At 44.7% G+C, this 18,894-nt stretch overlaps 1 protein-coding gene across 7 annotated transcripts in view; it reads left to right on the forward strand.

Moving 5' to 3' along the window:
- LOC126539405 (latrophilin Cirl-like) overlaps positions 1-12,374 on the forward strand; it is a 507,732-nt gene extending 495,358 nt beyond the window's left edge. For 5 of the 7 annotated variants that reach the window (XM_055075340.1, XM_055075341.1, XM_050186225.2 and 2 more), the window contains 11 exons: positions 1,151-1,334; positions 2,056-2,199; positions 2,899-3,137; positions 3,955-4,116; positions 4,236-4,339; positions 4,677-5,067; positions 5,590-5,693; positions 6,384-6,552; positions 7,431-7,559; positions 9,449-9,515; positions 10,012-12,374. In XM_055075340.1, coding sequence (XP_054931315.1) covers positions 1,151-1,334; positions 2,056-2,199; positions 2,899-3,137; positions 3,955-4,116; positions 4,236-4,339; positions 4,677-5,067; positions 5,590-5,693; positions 6,384-6,552; positions 7,431-7,559; positions 9,449-9,515; positions 10,012-11,000 — 2,682 coding nt within the window. In that variant the 3' untranslated portion in view covers positions 11,001-12,374. Of the gene's footprint in view, positions 1-1,150; positions 1,335-2,055; positions 2,200-2,898; positions 3,138-3,954; positions 4,117-4,235; positions 4,340-4,676; positions 5,068-5,589; positions 5,694-6,383; positions 6,553-7,430; positions 7,609-9,448; positions 9,516-10,011 lie in introns of all 7 variants that reach the window. The other 2 variants (XM_055075343.2, XM_055075342.1) reach the window with 2 other exon arrangements.
- Positions 12,375-18,894: the final 6,520 nt, after the last annotated feature.

Below are 18,894 nucleotides of genomic sequence, written 5' to 3' on the forward strand. Positions count from 1 at the left end.
ACTGCAACAGCGCGCCCGAAGCACATATACGACGCGGCCGGGCACACCGCGTGTGAGTCACGCGCACGTACTACTACCCCTGGCTAGTCCGTGCCGCTGGCTGTAGCCCCCCAGAGCTCGTCCACGGTACACCGGTTTCCGCGTCGCGAGCTCGAGTCGGACCTATTAATCACGAAGCGGTGCGCGCGAGCGAGCGCGCTGGGCGTTGGCATGAACCGACGGACGAGCCAACGGTGATTGGCCGTGGCAGCGTCGGTTTTCTCGTCTCCTGCGCCACTCACGGGATATTCTTTGTTTCTTTTTGTGTGTGTGTTGTTGTCGTCGTTGCTGCTGCTGCACCTTCGGGCGGGTTATACCGGCGCGTTGTCGCTGAGTCACGGCCTCGCCTCTCGATCGCGTCTTTATTACGGGTATACACCCACCCCTCTCCGCGAGTTCCAGCTGGTGTCCTCCATGATCCGCAGATGGATCTTCCCTGTCTCTTTAACGGGGGGGTGGATCGGGCGGCTTTGAAGCAGCTGGTTTCGAATCGAACCCTCCTAAGCTGGTAAGGCGATGCGCGCCCGGAATTGAGTTGCGTGACTCCACCCTGGCCCCGACCCGAACGTCACCCGCTCCGTCCCTTATTTTTCTGCAATTCGCTTATATTGCAGCCCGTAACTCTGTATCGTTGCACTGAGTTTGGTGTGCAACACATTTACACGTACACAGCCAGGCTTTGCTTGCCATCTTGGCAATTAACAAAAACAGTGGTGAGGGAGGGGCAGTGGTGAGGGAGTGGGAAGGCTTGGGCAAATGGCATTTGTCAAACATTTATTTCATACTTTGCAAACTGCAAAAAAAGGACTTCCCCATTGAGAGTAAACAAATTGTTATTATCACCTAATGAGAAATCTGCATGGCAGTGCAGGGCTCAAGAAGCAATCAAATTATCTGAAGTTATGTGTTCCGATTAGTTATGTGGCGTTAACCTTAGTTGTGAAGTAGCGAAAACTATCAGACAGAACAGTACAGCAAAGTGCTGAGCAGTGCCTCTGCCAGCTTTGCTCATATGTGACACGTTATGCTTACCATGGCAGTGGTAGTCATTTTATGATACAAGTTATCACGGTATCATTGACACGTGATGCATATTTCTTGTCCCATGCAGGCCATCTCTGAAACAGCCAGCAACCTGCTGGAACTGAAGCAGAGGCCAGCGTGGCAGGACCTGAGCTCCGCTGACCAGAAGCAAGTGCTGACCATGCTCATGGCAGCCCTGGAAGAGAGTGCTCTGCTCCTGGCTGAGTCATTCTCGAGCGAGTCATTCTTTCCCGTCGTCAAGTCTAACATACGTGAGTCCTTGTTGCAAAGTTCTGTGTAATAATACAGTCATGCTGTCACGAAACAAACCTGGAGCACTAGCTTATAAAACTTAGAATTGAAGTTGTGATGTTATATTATAGATTATTGGAACTACATGTTTATGGGCTGTGATGTTCAGGCACATCAGTGTGACTTGATGCCCTTACTCAATGTTTAAGGCACAGTGAAGATGTTTGGCAGAGTCGCATTGATTAATTTCTTAGCCTTAGTATTTCATAAACTGTCAGTGATCATAGGTTATCATTTTAAGCAGGTGAACCTCAATATAATGAACACGGTTATTATGAATTATTGGATATAACAAATTGTAGATAACGAAGTAAACTTCAAAAAATTCTTACGGATATCAGTCTGTAACAAATATGCACTTATAACTAATATTGGATATAACAAAGGTATTTTCTTGTGGGATGCAATTTGCTATAGAGACTGTTCACTGAAGATTATCAGGTTTACAATCAGCTAACTCACAATTTACCAAATGCATGGGGGGAAGATGATCATTTGAGATTCTTGGGACATTAATAGCACTTTATATAGTTCTCCCGTATGTTAAAGCAAGCAGACAGCAAGCAAACATGTTTGGTTTGAGAGCTCATCAGTTCACATACCAGATGATATATATGAACCAGAATTAGTGCTTATAGATGTGCTCATGACTGACTGTGCTATCTGTGCTTTGTTTTGCAGTTCTATCTGTAAAGGTCATCGACTCTCGATGGACAATGAACATCCAGTTTCCGTCAGTAAGCGAGACTCAAAGCTTGCAGTGGTCCGGCATGCAAGATTCGGTTCTTCTACCTGTGGAGTCCATAGCACAGTTCTCAAAACACGGTAATAATTGTCTATGTTTTTAGACAAGGGCTATGACTAAGACTGATATTGAAGCCTGAAAGGTGTCTTATCATATTTACTTGATCTTAACATGCTTGACTCTCATTTGCAATGTGCACTTGACCTTTTCAGTAACCAATGAAAAATGCAATGCTATTGATTGTAATGCACGCCCCCAATTTTCATACTGCATAAAACAAAAATGCAATGTGACTGATTATTCACAACATTTCCATTGCCAGAGGAACTGTACGAGCAATTTGTGCACACATTAAAGGACATTTATTGCTTCTTAGTCACAGTGGGACTTCAAGCATCACTTATCATTGCTGTCCGAGGGCTCCTTATAACTGTCAATAGCCCAGAGCATGTCATCATCTGTGCACGTCTATGGCTGTTGAGGTTAACTACCATGCAGATCATGGCTGCCTAGCCGACTTGGGAAGCGGGCATGAGCGATGTAATAGCTGCTGCAACTGCTGCAGCTGCAGAGAATCCCAGACCGAATGGATTAAAGCAACTTTTATTGCCAATGATGATAGGTTAGCACTACTGCAGTTTTTTTTTCATACTTTATTCCAACATGCGTGTAATTTTCCAGTAAACTTTTTCTGCCAAGTCGAGTAAACGTGGTAACTTTCTGAAGAGCTGCGTTTTGTGGCTCAGCGCTGTCACTAAAAACGCTTGGTTCTCTTTCAGGTCTCGGCAAAGTTGTGTTCATCGCGTACAATGGTGTCGAAGATTTCTTGAGGCCAGAGCCAATGGTGAGGCAAGGGATGGATAGCTACATCAGTGACGATGGATACAGCGAACAGCCGAATGTCGTCTTCAACCCCGGCACGCATGTCGTAAATTCACGAGTAGTTGCTGCCTCCGTGGGTCGCCATCGCAACAGCCACCTTCCGCAGCCAATAACTGTCACCCTGAAACACCTACAGGTAAGCTGATTAGGTGATCTTGCTATAACTTTATGGCTTCAAGTTTTCACATGTCGAGAATAGCAGTTGTAACTATTTATCATGAAGCCAGCTTGCTTTTTACCGTACTGAGGTGATTGGACTAGCAAATTCCTTGTTCCCTGCTTAATGAGATTGTGTTGTGGCTGTTTACTTAGAGTTTCAAGTCATTAAATAAGTTTACCAAAATCAGCAAATTGAAGATTTATTTTGAGCTTCACCCTAAAAACAAAAATTGAATTTCTGTGAACTACATGTCTCAAAACTATGTCAAGGCTATGTCACATCTAAATCAGCCTTATAGTTAATATGAAACCGGATGTTTATGCGGGATTCTTTAAAGCTTCTTTTCCCAAATTATTTTGCTTATTTAGATCAATAGTATGTCAATTTTGTGTACTTTAATTTCCGTCCTCACAGATGCAGTTTGGCTTTCATTTTTATTTCAGCATTCAAAATTTGTAAACATAGTGGCTTTGACTTTCTATGTAAATTTCCTCATTTCTGGCGGTTTTTCTAAAGAAAGATCGATGGCCGAAATTTTTTTGAGTGAGCTCCCATCAGGCACTAGGATTTCATTTTTCTTTTGAGTGCAACAAATTTCATACAAACTCGGGGGCGGTCACGTGGGAGTGCTTCTCCATTCCATGTGCATTTCAGCAGCAAGGAGCAAGGTTAAAGCTTCTGATTAAATGTCTGTTGCAAGGAAAATTGCCTTGCAAATGCAGCTTCTGTGGTGTTTAGAGAACTCAGTTCTTTGCACTTCAAATAAATAACATTTGTATGCGGTTCTTTGCAGGAAAACAACGTCAGCAACCCTCAGTGTGTCTTCTGGAACTACGACATGCAGACATGGTCCACCGAAGGCTGCTGGGTGCACTTTTACAATACAACGCACACAACCTGCGCTTGTGACCACCTCACAAACTTTGCCGTCCTCATGGAAGTGCAGCCAGTACAGGTAATAAAAAGAAAAGAAATGAAAGAATGCTTAATTTTGTTGTGCCTCGTTGCAGAGTAGTGACAATTGATCCATAGGTAGCAGACTGTTTTAATATGGCATGTTGTATTATCCTACAGGCATACAGTACAAATCCCAGGACACTGAAAGTCATAACCACAGTTGGATGTGTCCTGGCAAGCCTTTTTCTTCTGGTGACCATCATACTTCTTCACATATTAAGGTATGTAACAGAGGGTCAAAGTGACTACAGAAAGTTTTAGTTTCGGAATATTGTAATAGTTTCCAGGCATTCCTCATGTCGAGCCCAGAAACTTGCAATTGTGTATGAATGTCTGTGGGCCAGCTCACCTATAAGCTTCTCATTGATTATGTGAATTGCGAGATGCACTTGTAGAAGCTTTTTCGGGTTCTGGCAGGCCATTCTTAGTATAGATAAATGAAAAGGGAAAGAATAAACATGGCCACTGATTACTCAATGGTGGCCAGGTAAAAAAATGGAGCACTTCGCCAATGCTGCTTTGTGGCTGACAATGTTGATTTCTTTTTCTTTTGCACAGCTTCAGAAAGAACGACCGGCTCTGGATTCACAGAAACCTCACCCTGTGCTTGCTCATCTCCGAGTTCGTCTTCATCGGTGGCATCAGCCAGACTCACCTGCCCATCCTGTGCGGGGTTGTGGCCGGGCTTCTCCACTATTTCCTGCTGGTTGCATTTGCCTGGATGTTCCTTGAGGGCTTCCAGATCTACACAGTCCTCATGGAGCCCATGGATGGCCACCGGTCCCGGCTCTGGTGGTTCTGCAGCCTGGCATACATCGCACCTGCCGTCATCGTTTCCATCGCGGCCATCATTGATCCCTACAGCTTTGGCACCTCCAGCTACTGCTGGCTGGAGTCGCAGAACTACTTCATCTTCAGCTTCGTGGGGCCCTGTGTGGGGGTTGTGTTTGTAAGTGTTCCGTTTGAGTTATCTTTGCTTAAGAAGCTCTCCAGGAAAAAAGTACTTGATATCTTTAAGCCCCTAAATAGCATTAGAAGTCACTTTCTTTTTGCTCATTGTACGCCTTATGTTCAAAAAGTAAGAGCCTCCTTGTGGCCATCAAAGAGCTTATGTAAAAGCCTATCTAAATGCCTCTGTAGCTTCTATGTACATTGGAATTGTATTACTGGCTGGTGCAACATAAACATTACTTCACGTATCGGTAATTAGTAACTCAAGAAAGGATGCTGTTCGATTTGAATATTTTCCTCTTAGGTCAAACGGCAACTTGCACCAGTTGACAATATTTCATGGGAGAAAATTTTGATGTGGCATGAAATGTATGGAGAAATCAGTTCGAATCAGTTGGTTTTGTGTCCCTAGAGCTCTGGATAATCATTAGCCAAGATCAGGCTGGCAGCCTTTAAAAGGTGTTAAAAAGCATCTTCCCAGTACTCTTGTTTTGATGAGTGGTCATTTCATTCCCTTCAGGGCTGTGTGATCTTCCTCTGCATCTCGGCCTGTGTCCTGTGCCATCAAGGGAGCACCACGACAGCAGTCAAGTGCAAAGAAGAAGCCAAACTTCGGAGAGTTCGGTATGTTCTTTCTGTCTCCTAGTGTGCGCAACATTTTGTCGTGCTGCCACTGCTAAACAATCACGTTTTAAAATGTGTGGTAGATGATGGCTTACACTTGCACCAAGCATCCTGAAGAAAACAAGCAAACAAACAACACACATTGCCTCCAATGTAAGGGAGTGGACACCATCTCCAACATGTGTGATCTGATGTAGAAGTGTTCCAGTGTGTGCAAGACGTCACACAGCAGTTCACGCAAGAATTAAATGTCATTCAAATACCAGAATGTTTCCTCAACAGCATACGAGTACAAGAGAAAAATGGAGTCAACACTGCTTTGGCTTTTTCATAACAAACTGGGTGCAGTCGAACTTTGATGTAAGGAACATGGATATACAGAATTATAGGATACTATAATGATGTAAATATAGAACATTTCTTTCCGATAGCATGTAATGAATATATGGTTATAAAGGATATAGGATAAAATGATGTTATTTTCGTGTTGAATGAGACATCACCATAATGAGGTTGGACAAGGCTAGAGATTTCTGTGTGCAGCATTTCAAAATGCACCGCGCCATTTTCCTTTACCCTCTCTGCCATTCATATAAGCAGAAGCTGTTTATGTTTTCGTTCAGTTTTGATGACCTCCTACATTTCACAAACCTAAATTAATACCTTTGTCATTTTTTTGTTACCTTCCAGAAGTGACATATGGTGGGCTGTCTTTCTGGTGGCAATCATGTCCCTGGCCTGGGGCTCCGGCATCCTCTATGTCGTCAAGTACACGGCCATGTTTGCATATTTATTCTGCATCTTCAACAGTCTGCAAGGAGCCTACGTGCTCTTCTTCTGCTGCTGGAAGAACGAAGTGGTAAGCATTGCCTTTCCATGCGCAAGTGAAGCTTACAGTGTGATTGTTAAGCATCCTCTACACTAAGCAACTCAAAGGGTATCATTCCTTCCCAATTGCAACTTGAAAAAAAACGCAAGAAATATAACACTCTGCAACAAGAGATGTATCACAGTGCAGGCAGTTAGCATTACAGTTAGTCTGCCCCAAGTAGTCGACCCTTGTCATTTTATTTCCATTTGATACAATCTCCTGGTTTATATGTTCAGAACTGGGAACACTGAAAATGCCCTCTTTGGGTTCGTGAGATGCAGAAATAATTTTTGGCGGCAACTGTCTTACCAATTTCGATCGAAACGAAAAAATTAAAATTTAAAAAAGTGGTGTCCGGAAACAGTGCTGGTCTTAGGGCTTCTGCCAAGCAGACGTGACTTTGATACTGATGTGCTTTGATATAGCAAAAAAATGTTGAGCATATTTGAGCCAGTTAGCCATATTATCATTGGAATATTTGTTGCTGTTAACCTCTGCCTTAGCCACATACCTTAGATACGAAAATCGCAAAGCCTAGTTGCAGTGACCCATTAACCCACAGCACTAGCTCACTGGCAGTAGCATTCTGTCTCGGAGCACCAGGTCACGTGTTCGATTCCTTGCCCCTGTGGCCACATTCCGATGAGGCCGAAGGCAAAAAAATGCTCATGTGTCATGCTTTGGGTACACCTTAGAGAACCTGGGACACTCCAAATGATCTGGAGCCCTTCTCTGCAGCGTCCCTCATAGTCCACTGTGCAGGCAGATTCGAGCTGTTAAACTCTTTGAATAGATCTAATTCTCGGTGTTTGGCACTGCGTTGGTGCTGACATGAGTCACGCTGACCCTGAGACACCTCACGGCAGGTGCAAGAGGAAGTGCAGCGGGTCTTGAAAGATGTGCCCTGGCTTCCCGAGTGCCTGCGGCGTTCTTCCGGGAACGAAGACGCCCCCTCGCCGCACGTGCTGTCCAATGGCACTGCAGCTCAGCTCAGTGTGGGTACCCCCCCCATACTACCCCCCTCTGTATCCTCTATTGCGCCAGGTATAGCACCGGCACTTTTGCACCACTTTATGCACTTTTTTTACGTTTTGCCGCCTCCCCCCCCTCCCGCACCTCAGTAGCTTACCTCCGGATGTTCCCGGTAGAGCTTGCCCCCTCCTTTTTGCCTGCGTACCCATGTTGTTGGGCAGAAGCCGTCTAGTTGGTGTCGGTATGCAGTTCACTGTGGCTTTGTGTCTCCTGCTTGGTGCACAGCAATATAGAGAAGTGGTCAACAGTGGTCAAACAAGGGATATTTTTGGAGCTAGTGGTCCCCCTACTGAAACATTGCCCCCAAAGGCGTCCCTTGTTCAACCCCAGTTTACCCCTAGCATGGAGAAAGTTCATGTTCACGGCAGTGCCGGCTGAGGAGAGCCTGAGTTTGCGCCACTTGGGCAATGCAGGAGGTTCACGAGGGACGAGTTGTAGACAACTGAAGATATGTAGAAATTAGAGAATTCATAGACAGAGAATATGTAGAGAAGAGTCAACTGAGAAAACATCAAATTGACAAACCTGCACAAGGGATGGAATAGAAAATTGAGAGAAAGAAAAGAGATTGTTCCATGAACATAGGCTTGTATAAGGAAGTAGTCAAACAGTCAAAGGCGATCAGTCGGGCCATTTAGTACTAAAGCAAAAAACGCCTCAGAGGTGTCACACTACACTGATGAATGATAAGGTGAAATGTTTCAGTAGACTGTATTTAAAAAAAAGATAAGAGGATTCAAGTGGGCTTTTTAAACAGTGATATAGAAGGATCCACACATCATATTTTTCTTAGTTTATCTGGACGCTTAAGTGTGATAGGGTTATGTGGCATGACATTACATTATACCTGTAATAAAATGTTCTGCAGATTTATATTACCAAATTATATTCAAAGTAGGGATATGTTTGGAGTCATGCCATATTCATTTAAACACAGGAATTCACCAGCATCTGCTGATTGAGCAAAACTGAGCTACATAGAGAGATACATAGAGATACAGAGAGCTTCAGTGTGTCATAAAATGAAGATTTCAGGCTTGTTTTACCAGTTGTTTGATGGAAACTCCCATCATCTCTACACACTAGCTTTGGCATTTTATTTTATAAGCACAAACATTATGAAAGTTATATTGTTTAATTTGGCATCCACTAGACAATATCATAAGCCATAATCTTTTGGCAGGTCAGTTCCCTTGTCCTAGTTACACACGAAGGTGCAATGCTAATAATTAAAAAACACTTTGCTGCCAGGAAAGCTGTTATGCCTGCTTATGATTTATTTGCATTACGTAAGCTGGCTCCATGTTGAGGATGGTAATGCAGTGGAACTGCAGTAATACATTCCCACCATTTGTGTATTTCTATATCTATCTGTTTAATGAAAAGCCGAACAACGAAACTGTTTCTATTCTGTAACCCCTAACTTTAGAAGTGCAGACAAAAATGTATTGTTTGCAATGACTTCCTTTTACTTTTTTGTTGCAATGTATCCTTCTTTATGGCTCTGCCATTCCGCTCTTTTAAGTGTGCAACCTTTTGAAAACAATTTCATGGCACGAGTAGCCACAGTGGTTATCCTGCATACCGTCACCGCTCTTATTTCATACAGTCATCACAGTCTTTTATGTTCTTCTGGTGCTGGTGCATTGAAAAAGCTTTTAGCGCAATCTTTCTAATTGCTGCTGTCACAAAAAGGCAGCTTTAGTAACTAACACAGTATACAAAAGTTTAGCATCCTCTTTACATGCAAGTAATCCTCTTACTAATTACTAACTTTCTTATCACGCATGCCTGGTTTTGTAAGTCTGCACCGCCTGGCTATTCTGATGTTCTTTTTGATCTTGTCCTTCAGGTTGTCCAGCAGTCTTGGAACTCACAGGACAAAAATTCTACAGTTACCCCAAAGTTCACCATACCAGGTAAGGAGTCTGATGGCTTCTTTTGAATGTTAGATGACTATACAGAGAATACTTCAAAGTAAAATGTTGTAATTCACAAAACAGTTTTTTTTTTCTCTTGTATGTCGAAGTATGATGTACAAGGAAGACCAATATGGAAAGGAATTTCAAGGCCGCGAATTGCCTTCTTTTTTTTGCATTAAAATGAAAAATAAAGCAAGGCAGTGCTATTACCACAGGAAGCTATTACCAAGTTGTTTGAATACTTGACATAGCACTTATGTTGGCGTCTGCTATCATGCCCAGCCACCTTGAACGCACTTTACCCTCATACTGCACTCATGCTTACCACAATATGACCTTGCCCGTGTGTGCAGCCAGCTTACTTTAACTGTGTCGATCTATCAAGTTACAACTGAGAAAAATGAGTCATTGCCGCTAAAGCGTACACCATTTCAGAGCTACTTTTGGTGAACACGTTCTCATGACTGGATTACCACCTTTTATCTTTTTCCAGGTCACCAATCTATGGACAGGGTCAGCAACAACCGCAGCCTAGCACTCGCTTCTCCCGGTGCTAACAACAGGATGCTGGAGGAAGGGCAGAACAATATCAATGCCCTTAGCCAAGTCTCTGGCGGCACGCTGCACCGCAGTTCGGCCAGCAACAACATCAGTGCCATCAACAGCCCTGAACAGCAGCAACCGCCCTCACAGCACCACTCCAACAAGCTCCAGCGGACCCCAAGCCACATGAAGAGCGGCCAAGCGGCCCAGGACGGACCCCATCACCGAACTTGGGCTCACAGCCGGAGGCCGGGACACTACTCGGATTCGTCGAGCGTCTACAGTGCGTTTGCGGACCACATCTATGAGTCCATCGACGGTGATGCCTCCTCAGTCGATCGCCTGTCCGACGTCCCGCCACCACCTGCGCCTCCCCAATCCGAGGCGTTCTATGGAGACCTGTCCGACATGAGCCAGCACTCCTCTTCCAGCTACGGCTACGACCAGCGGCCCTTGCTCGTTACGCCACTGCCGGGCAAGTACCAGGCCACACCCCTGGCACACGTCATGCAGGGCTTTGCCAGGGACTACGCCACGTCTTCGCCAGAGATGCCGCGCTATGGCACGGAGCAGCAGAGGCACTATGGCTCAGGCCGACGCAAGCACGACATCGTCGGCTTCAATGGGCCTCCTTACTCGCCCAAGATGCTGTACGAGGCTGCCCTGGCGCAGAGGCTAGAAGATGCCCCAACAAACTTCTCCTCAGATTCGGGCATGGTCGCCGACAGCGAGGATTGCTGGGGCGCATCACCTACGCTGCCGGACTTGTTGCACGGCCCCGTGGAGAGCAACCCTGTGGTGATGGCGGTGTTGGACGGTGAAAAAGTGGTGAGCAGGATTCGTCCGGACGCCATGATGACGGCACCATCGGATCCGAGATTGCAACAGCAGCAGCAGTCTCAGCACCAGCAGCGATACAACCTCAGCACGTACTGCTAACCGGAGTAGTGTGTGTGTGATTGGCACGTGCGTGTGCTTGTGGGCAGTGCGCGTGTTCTTTTCTTCTTTTTTTCCCTGCTTAGAAATTCACGTCGCATAGGACTTTTAAGAAGCAATCGTGTACTTAACTGAAATGGACTGGCACTTGCGAGGGACGGATTGTGTGTGTTCCCCAGTCCGTCTACCCGTCCACGAGAGAACTTTCTTTGCATGTCTCGGAGGAAAGCAGGTATAGAAGGGAGACCGGTTCTTTGAATCCTAAGCATCTAGTCGTCGAACACAAGAGTGGAGGGGGAAGTGCTAGTCGCTGGCGAGAGCAGACTTGGTACAGCCATTCATGCTTACCGCCCGTGATCAGAGAAAGAGCATGAACGTCTCTCGACTCCTTAATTTAAGAAAAAAAAAATGACGAGAGACTGAACGGTGCTTTTCGCTAAGAAGCCAGGTCTAATCGACGGCTTTGTACATTTTTTTATTATTGCTGTAAGTACAATGTAAATCTAGACATTTGCGCCTGTATTTAAATGTCCTTGTTTCATGTTGTCTTCTTTTTCAAATTCCTCTTGGAGAATGTTGCAAGTGAACCCAGGAGAAGAGCAGGCTGGTTGTTTTTGTCAGTGTCCTGTAAATAAGGCGTGTGAGAGCTATTTTCGCAGTTTCGTAAGTCACCCGCTGCTATAAGCAAAGCGTCACCAAATCACCAACAGTGCTGTACATAGTATAACGGAACAAACATTGGTTGCACAAACTCTATTTTCTTGCTGCCACTTTGGTCCTTGCGCACGCCAAGCTTGTCATCCGTGACCAGTTCAATTTTACTCTTGCTGATTGTAAACAAGATCTGCTGCAAAAATCAGAACTGCAAGCAGAGAGAAAAAAAAAAAGACAGACTCAAGCTTGGCATAGGCAGCATTCGTGTCATTTTTTTCTTATCACAGTGTGCTGTCACCTTTCATGTCTTGAATAGCACCCCCATTGATACATTCCTGTAACCATCTCAAATTTGAAGCACGCTAGCAATTTACAGCAGCCTATGCCTTAGAATATCAATTAAAGTCTCTATTTCCTGTGTGAGGCTGCAGAGATGTTGCAGCTATTCTGTGATCCCAATCATTGCCTAAGTTATCCAGAGAAAGGACAATGTGTGTCTCTGCGTTAAGGAGAGGTTTCGAGCGATTCGAGACTGCCGGAAGCTGTTATTAATTTAAGACGTTAGAAGTTCTTGCCTACGGCGGCTCTGGTATCGTGGCTCGAACAAATAGTGGTCATTTACCGGCAGCATAGAAGGCTGAGTGAAGTTGAAAGGTCTGTGGCCTTTCTAGCACTTGTTGTACAGAAGTGTGCCAAATAAAAAAAAATGTTTGAAATCTTGCAGAGCTGTTTACAGTGGTTACTTCGTCGGCCTAACCAGGATACTCCCATCATCAGGGGCTGTGTATAGCCTCAGCTGCAGTAGGCAGCATGGTAGAGCGACTGTTCCAGAAAGGCATTGTTGGTCCCAGGTTTGATCTCCTGCCTGTCTGGGAAGAATTTTTATTCAAGTGTGAAGTCTTTCTGAGAAACTGGTATGGCATTCCTTTCTTTGTGCTACTTCACGTAAACGAGATTTTTTTTCTGTACAGCGAATGAATAAATAAATTAATGCAAGTAAATGTCTATTTACTGATGAGGCACTCAAGAAAGCAATGAAGTGTGATTGTGCGGCAAATGAATGAACGAATTAATGAATGTAACGAAACGTCTCGGCTTATTATCGAGGTACCCTAGAGGAGCACCAACACGCAGGGTTTCAAATTTCAATATTTTTCTACCTTTGAGCCTTTTATTTTTATGTTTTCTTTGTTGTGCAGAAATTTCCAACAGTTGCCAGTACAAGTCTCTGGCTGCATCGGGAGGCAATGCAATCCGAATGCTTACTGATAAACAAATAGCTCCGACCAGTAGCACTCATAACCCGTGACAGCACCGTGAACTCCATGGAGGCATCGCCATGAGTATCTATTCTTGCATCTTTCCTTACTTTGGAGCCTCCACTGACATTAAGATGAACCTTTATGTTGTTCTTAACAAAAGTGCAAAAATGCTCACTTTACCACATGCGAGCACTTATTTATTTATTTATTTATTTATTATAAATGCTTGCAAGCCATAGTAGGCACAATAGAAAGGAGTGGTGAAAATATACAATACTTGCAGTACAGGATAAGAATAGAAAATCAAACCTCAAGGCACTTTGAACAGCAATCTTTTAGTTAGTGCTGTCACAAATAGAGACGGTAGAGGCTGGAAGATGGTTCCATTCATTCTCTTGCGCATATTTGACTTAAAGATTGTAACAGCACAAACACGTGCAACCACAAAGTAACAAGGACGAGACACAAGCGATGTTACTTGTTACTCTGTGGTTGCATGTGGTTGCGCTGTTACGATCTTTAAGTCAAGTATGCGCCAACTCGCCCAGAAAGAAGTTCTAATGAAGTACCACTCTTGCACATACTTGCAAGAGAAAAGAGGAAAAGGAAGAACAAGAAAGTGAGTCACTATATTAGTCTGAATCGCACTTGTCTGGAGTGGTCGAGTAGTCGGCAGCGCCAGCATCTGCATTGCTACTCTGAGGTACCTGCAAGGCACCACTCATGTTCGTCCTGTAGCACATGGACCTAGCATGTGGAATGACGATGCGTGGTCTCACGGCAGTGCTGGCCCGTGCTTTCTTTCTTAAAGCAAAGCTTTCTTTGCCTGTTCTCCCAACTTTCTGGGTGCTGCGGCAATGGTCTTGCCACGCGTGCCGCTGGGTTTCTTGCAACACCACCAGATGGCACTCTCCTCTAGGCATTTCTTATAGGGGTACAATCAGGACTCGATGGCAACCAAAGGTAAGTGGGATGCCTCACATTGGGTGCTCACAAGAAGACTACGAATGATGCTGTGCAGGGTTATCTGGGCTGGACAAGTTTTGAAGCGAGGGAAGCTCGGAGTAAAATTGATTATGAAGAACGACTGAAGAATATGGAAGAAAGTAAATGGGCAGGGAGAGTGTACAGAAAAAACAATGATTCACAGTGGAGGAACAGAACCAGGAAGCTTACCAGCAAGTATGCGACTGGTATGGTGAGCAACGTGGCAAAACGAATGTGAAGTGGAAAGTCGAGAGGCTGAGATTTCATGGGCGGCAGCAATGGAAAAGAAACCTGCTATGAGTAAATTAAGAGGGAAAAACGAAATCAAGAAAGAAACAATTTATGATAACTCAAAGGGAAGCTCATTACTTTTTGAAGCGAGATCAGGAAGCCTTAGAACACACACTTATAAATCGTGATACAACAAGGAAGACGATACATTTGCTTGCTGCGGTAAAGCTAAGGAAACAATGGAGCAGGTTTTATTGGAATGTGATGACATCTGCCCAGCAGTCAATTTAGGCACCTCTGGCCTCCTTGAAGCCCTAGGGTTCAGCGAGAGCCGCAATAGAGATGAGGCGATTAGGAGGTTGGTGAAAGAAAAGAGGAAAATGCAAACAACGGAGGCATACAAAATATTCCCGATATGGGGCCCACAAAGTTTGGTGATGGGAATTCTTCGTGTTCTTTTTTAAACATAAGTAGGGACATATAATAAGAGCTTTGTGGCGCGGCCCTTCGCCCTGTTCCGAAGGTGACGCTCATAGCATCCATCCCGGTTGGCGCCGCCGCGGTCCGGGACAACGTTACTAGACTAGGTTCTAGTCTAGTAACTAGTCTAGTCTAGTAACGTTGAGCCGGGATGGGTAGTTTGTGCGTAAGGCAAGTGCTGTGCTTGCGTCACTTCAGAACGAGCGCCTAGGCACTGTCTGAACACACGTCCTAACTAACGCGGAAGATTCGAAGCCGTCATTTAAAGGCAAGTACAGTAGTAGTAGTAGAAACATTTATTGCCAGGATCATCCAAAAACAGCGACGGATGCCCCAGCAAGCGCGACAGAGACTGCAATCTCCGTAGAACGGCAAGGCAAACGAGGCGAGTGCAATTTGGCAGCGATGAATCGCTTTCTCTATGGCGATACCAACAAATAGTTCATTCCTTTGCCAACCGGTAGCGCGACAATCGGCAAACCCGTTACGTAAATGCTACTGTGAGCATATTTTAGGAAAGTGCAAATTTTTAATATAAAAATACCAATAAATAGTGTACTTCTTGACGCCACAATCGGCAATCCCGTATTCTGGTCCTGGAAGGAAAGAAAAAGGTGCTACAGATCGCATCATTTTGGGCAGCCCTCCCCCCCTTTTTTTTCTGTCGGGCCCTCAATACGGAGTTTACTGAATGTGGCGTCACCTTTTGGTGAACAAATACACTATTTACTGGTATTTTCTTGCTGCTAAGTTTTACTTTCCTAAAAATACGCTCAGTAGCACCTATCGTAAAGTGTTTACTGATTTTAGCGTTACCTTTGGGCAAAGAATTAAACCATTCATTCGTATTTTCTTGCACTTTCCTAAATGAAATGCTCAGTAGTGTTTATTTTCGCTGGGGCCCTGAATATGGGGGTTTGCTGATTGTACCATCATCTGTTGGCGAAGAAATAAACCATTTATTAGTATTTTCATGCTACTAATTTCACTAAGTAATGCGCTTTGTAGGGCTATTCTATGGGAATGCATTATATGTCCCATGAGGCAGAAAAGCCGGCGATGTCCGCAATGAGTGGTAACAAAAATCAATGTGACGTCCTCAGCGTCTTGTATGACATCAGTAGTAATATGGAAGATCGTAAATGGTATAACAACATTAATTATTTGTTACTATCGGCAATTAATGTAAATTAAGGCGAACTACAGTGAGGCATAGCGAATTAAAGCAAGAACAAGTTAGAGTAAGGTGGCTTAACGTGTAGTAGGGTGAATTAAGGTGAAGTAAAATGAATGAAGGTGAATTAAAGTAGATTAACGTTGGTACAAATTAGAGCAAGCTGGATCAAAGTGGATTAAGGTTTGCGCGTTATAGCAAGGAGGAATAATGACGGTACAACTTAGAACAAGCTGGAATAAGGTGGATTAATTAATGTTGGTACAAATTACAGTAAGGTGGATTAATTTGGATTAAGATTGGTACGAATTGGAGCAAGGTGGATTATTGTGGATTAGGACGCATTAAGGTGGGTAAAAATGAGTTAAGGTACGACAAATTTGAGCAAGGTGGATTAAGTCAGTTGTGAAGGACAGCTGACAATGTATGACGTCACGTATCATGGACGTAACCAATTCATTAGAGAAGTCAAAATGCTTGCGCATTCAAATCACCTAAGAATACGTAAGTATCTGTCAATTTTATAGCGCAGCTCTTTGGCGCCCGTTCCTACAATTGAAATGCAAAGCGTAGCAAGAGGCAGGCTTCACCACAGCACAGACCATGAGACATTTCTTTACGAAGTTTCGGGCACATCTGAAACGGCTGAGATCAAACGCAGTTCCATTATTTGAAACTTGGTGCCAATGCACCTTCTGTCCTTCATTCTCCTGTTCCTGCCAGGCGTGCTCCTATTTTGCTCCTTCCTATCCTACAAACATCGCGTGACGTAGCACCCTTGTACGTATGATTTCACGCCGTTCTGACCGACAAAGCACGATGCACTGTAGTACAATGCATCATATATCTGCACGCAGTAGTAGAGAGAGAGAGAGGGGGGGGGAAGAAGGAAATGCAGGGAGGTTAACCAGACATGCAGTAGTAAAGCTGCACTGCGCCGGCGACGAGAGAGGCGATCAAAAAAAGAAATAAAGAAAGGGCGTGGCTTCATGTGACGTGAATTGTAGACCAATTGGAAGGAGCAGAACGGGAGCGCGAGACCCGGGGAAAGGATGAGAACGAAGAGCAAATGCGGTGGCGCCAAACTTGAGACGGTAGTACTATTTATTCATTGCAGGGCTTAGCTGTCGACCAAACCGGCCTTTATTCCCACGGTCTGTACTGTGGTGAAGCCAACCACTTGCCACGTCTTGTCTTGCAGTGAAGGGAATACGTAGAATGTGATATATCGTATATTTGCGTACGCGTACTTTTTTTCTTCGGGTAGCGCGAGAGAAACGGGTAAACATGATCGGCCCATTTCCTACCACGCAGGTGCCATTCGTGATAAGAACGTTAAGATAAGTTCTTGTGTTTTCATGACTTGGTGCATATATCCCTTGTTCATATCTATCTCATGTTCCTTGCGAGTGGTGTTTATTTCATGTAGTTTTATTTCTTATGTATATTTCGTGTTTGTGTCCCCCCCCCCCCCCTATTTAATTATTTAATACCCCCGCATGATAGCCCTTAGGGGTAATGTAAATAAAAATTAAAAAGCTTCACTGAGACCCACAGTTTTATAGGTTATTCAATGCGGCACAGTGTGTCCGCCCATTTGCAGACATATTGAATGATTGTCCTTACGTAACAAAGTGTCGAAGAATACGCGCTGCCGTGGCGAATCAAATCGGCGCTCACGTGGCTCGAAACCGCGCGCTATAACCCCTACTACGCGCGCACCTGATCAGCTGTTGCGAGGTAAGTTCAAGGCGTCATTCCCACCAGGGCAGATTTAACGTGCTGCGCAGAACGAATCAAAGGGCTTCGGCACGATGACTATGAGACGAGAGATGAGCTTAAAGAAATGAGAGGGAGAGAGAAGCTTATAACTTCGTGCTGTCGCTGCTGTATGCCACCAATGAAGAACTGCATGCGTTTGCCTTCGCACAACTACTGTCCGCGGTAACTGAGTTAATGGAATCGAAGAGTCACCGGCGTCGGCCGGTTTTTCTTTAAAGATTGCTTTGAAACGCACACGCGGACAGCCGCAGGCGATAGGCTGCGCAAACTAATGTGCACGCGTTTCACATCACAGAAGACCAAAAAAAAAAAAAAAAAGTGACCTGCCCGTCGTTCGTGGGTACATATGCTCTCACCGTACAAATAGCGCAACAAGCCGTGTTAGCTTTACCGTTCTACGTTTTGACAAAATTCATTCCGCCGTTACCCTGCAAGGGACTCTCGGATGCTGCCGATCAGTGGATAGCTCCAAAGCTCTAGAAGCTACACACGAAAGCTGAAGAAGAAGAAAAAAAAAAAAGCTAATGTGCATCAAAACGCTCGGTGACGATATTGCGCACAACTCGATAGAAGACGGCACTTCGTGGGGTGGCAGAGGCGGCAGGCTTTATGCCGACAGATAACTCCTGCAGCACAGGATATATAGCCTTCACGAGTAAACCATGTCTTCAAGCAAGCGGCTGCTGCCGAGCGCGAGGTCGCAGGCTCGATACCAACTACGCGGGTCGCATTTCGTTTGGGGGCCTTAGCGAGAGAACACGCGTATGCGTGCTCTGGGTCGGCCTCAGGCGGTCAACATTGAAGAGCGAAGTCACCAGTGCAGTACTTCGCAGTACACACACACACACACACACACACACACACACACACACACACACACACACACACACACACACACACACACACACACACACACACACACACACACACACACACATATATATATATATATATATATATATATATATATATATATATATATATATATATATATATATATATATATATATATATATATATATATATATATATATATATATATATATAAGTTAGGAGCCTCCCTTATAATTACTTCGTGCCGCATAGGAACGTCTTTCACCCGCGTCGGTGGTGCAGGGGCTACGGCGTTCCCTTGCGGAACGCGCCGATGCCCGCACGGTAGCGGATTCGGATTCGATCAAATAGATTCATGTTGCGAAAATCCAGCCGCAGCGCTCCACTACGAAACGTCTGAAACGCACATTGTAGCTGGCCCTGAAGGTCATTCCTTCTTTAACAAAACGAAAAGCGCCTGTCCAAAGAATCTCGGAAACTGTGACGACACGAT

This window comes from Dermacentor andersoni, chromosome 11 (genome assembly GCF_023375885.2).
Source record: "Dermacentor andersoni chromosome 11, qqDerAnde1_hic_scaffold, whole genome shotgun sequence".
Lineage (NCBI taxonomy): Eukaryota > Metazoa > Arthropoda > Arachnida > Ixodida > Ixodidae > Dermacentor > Dermacentor andersoni.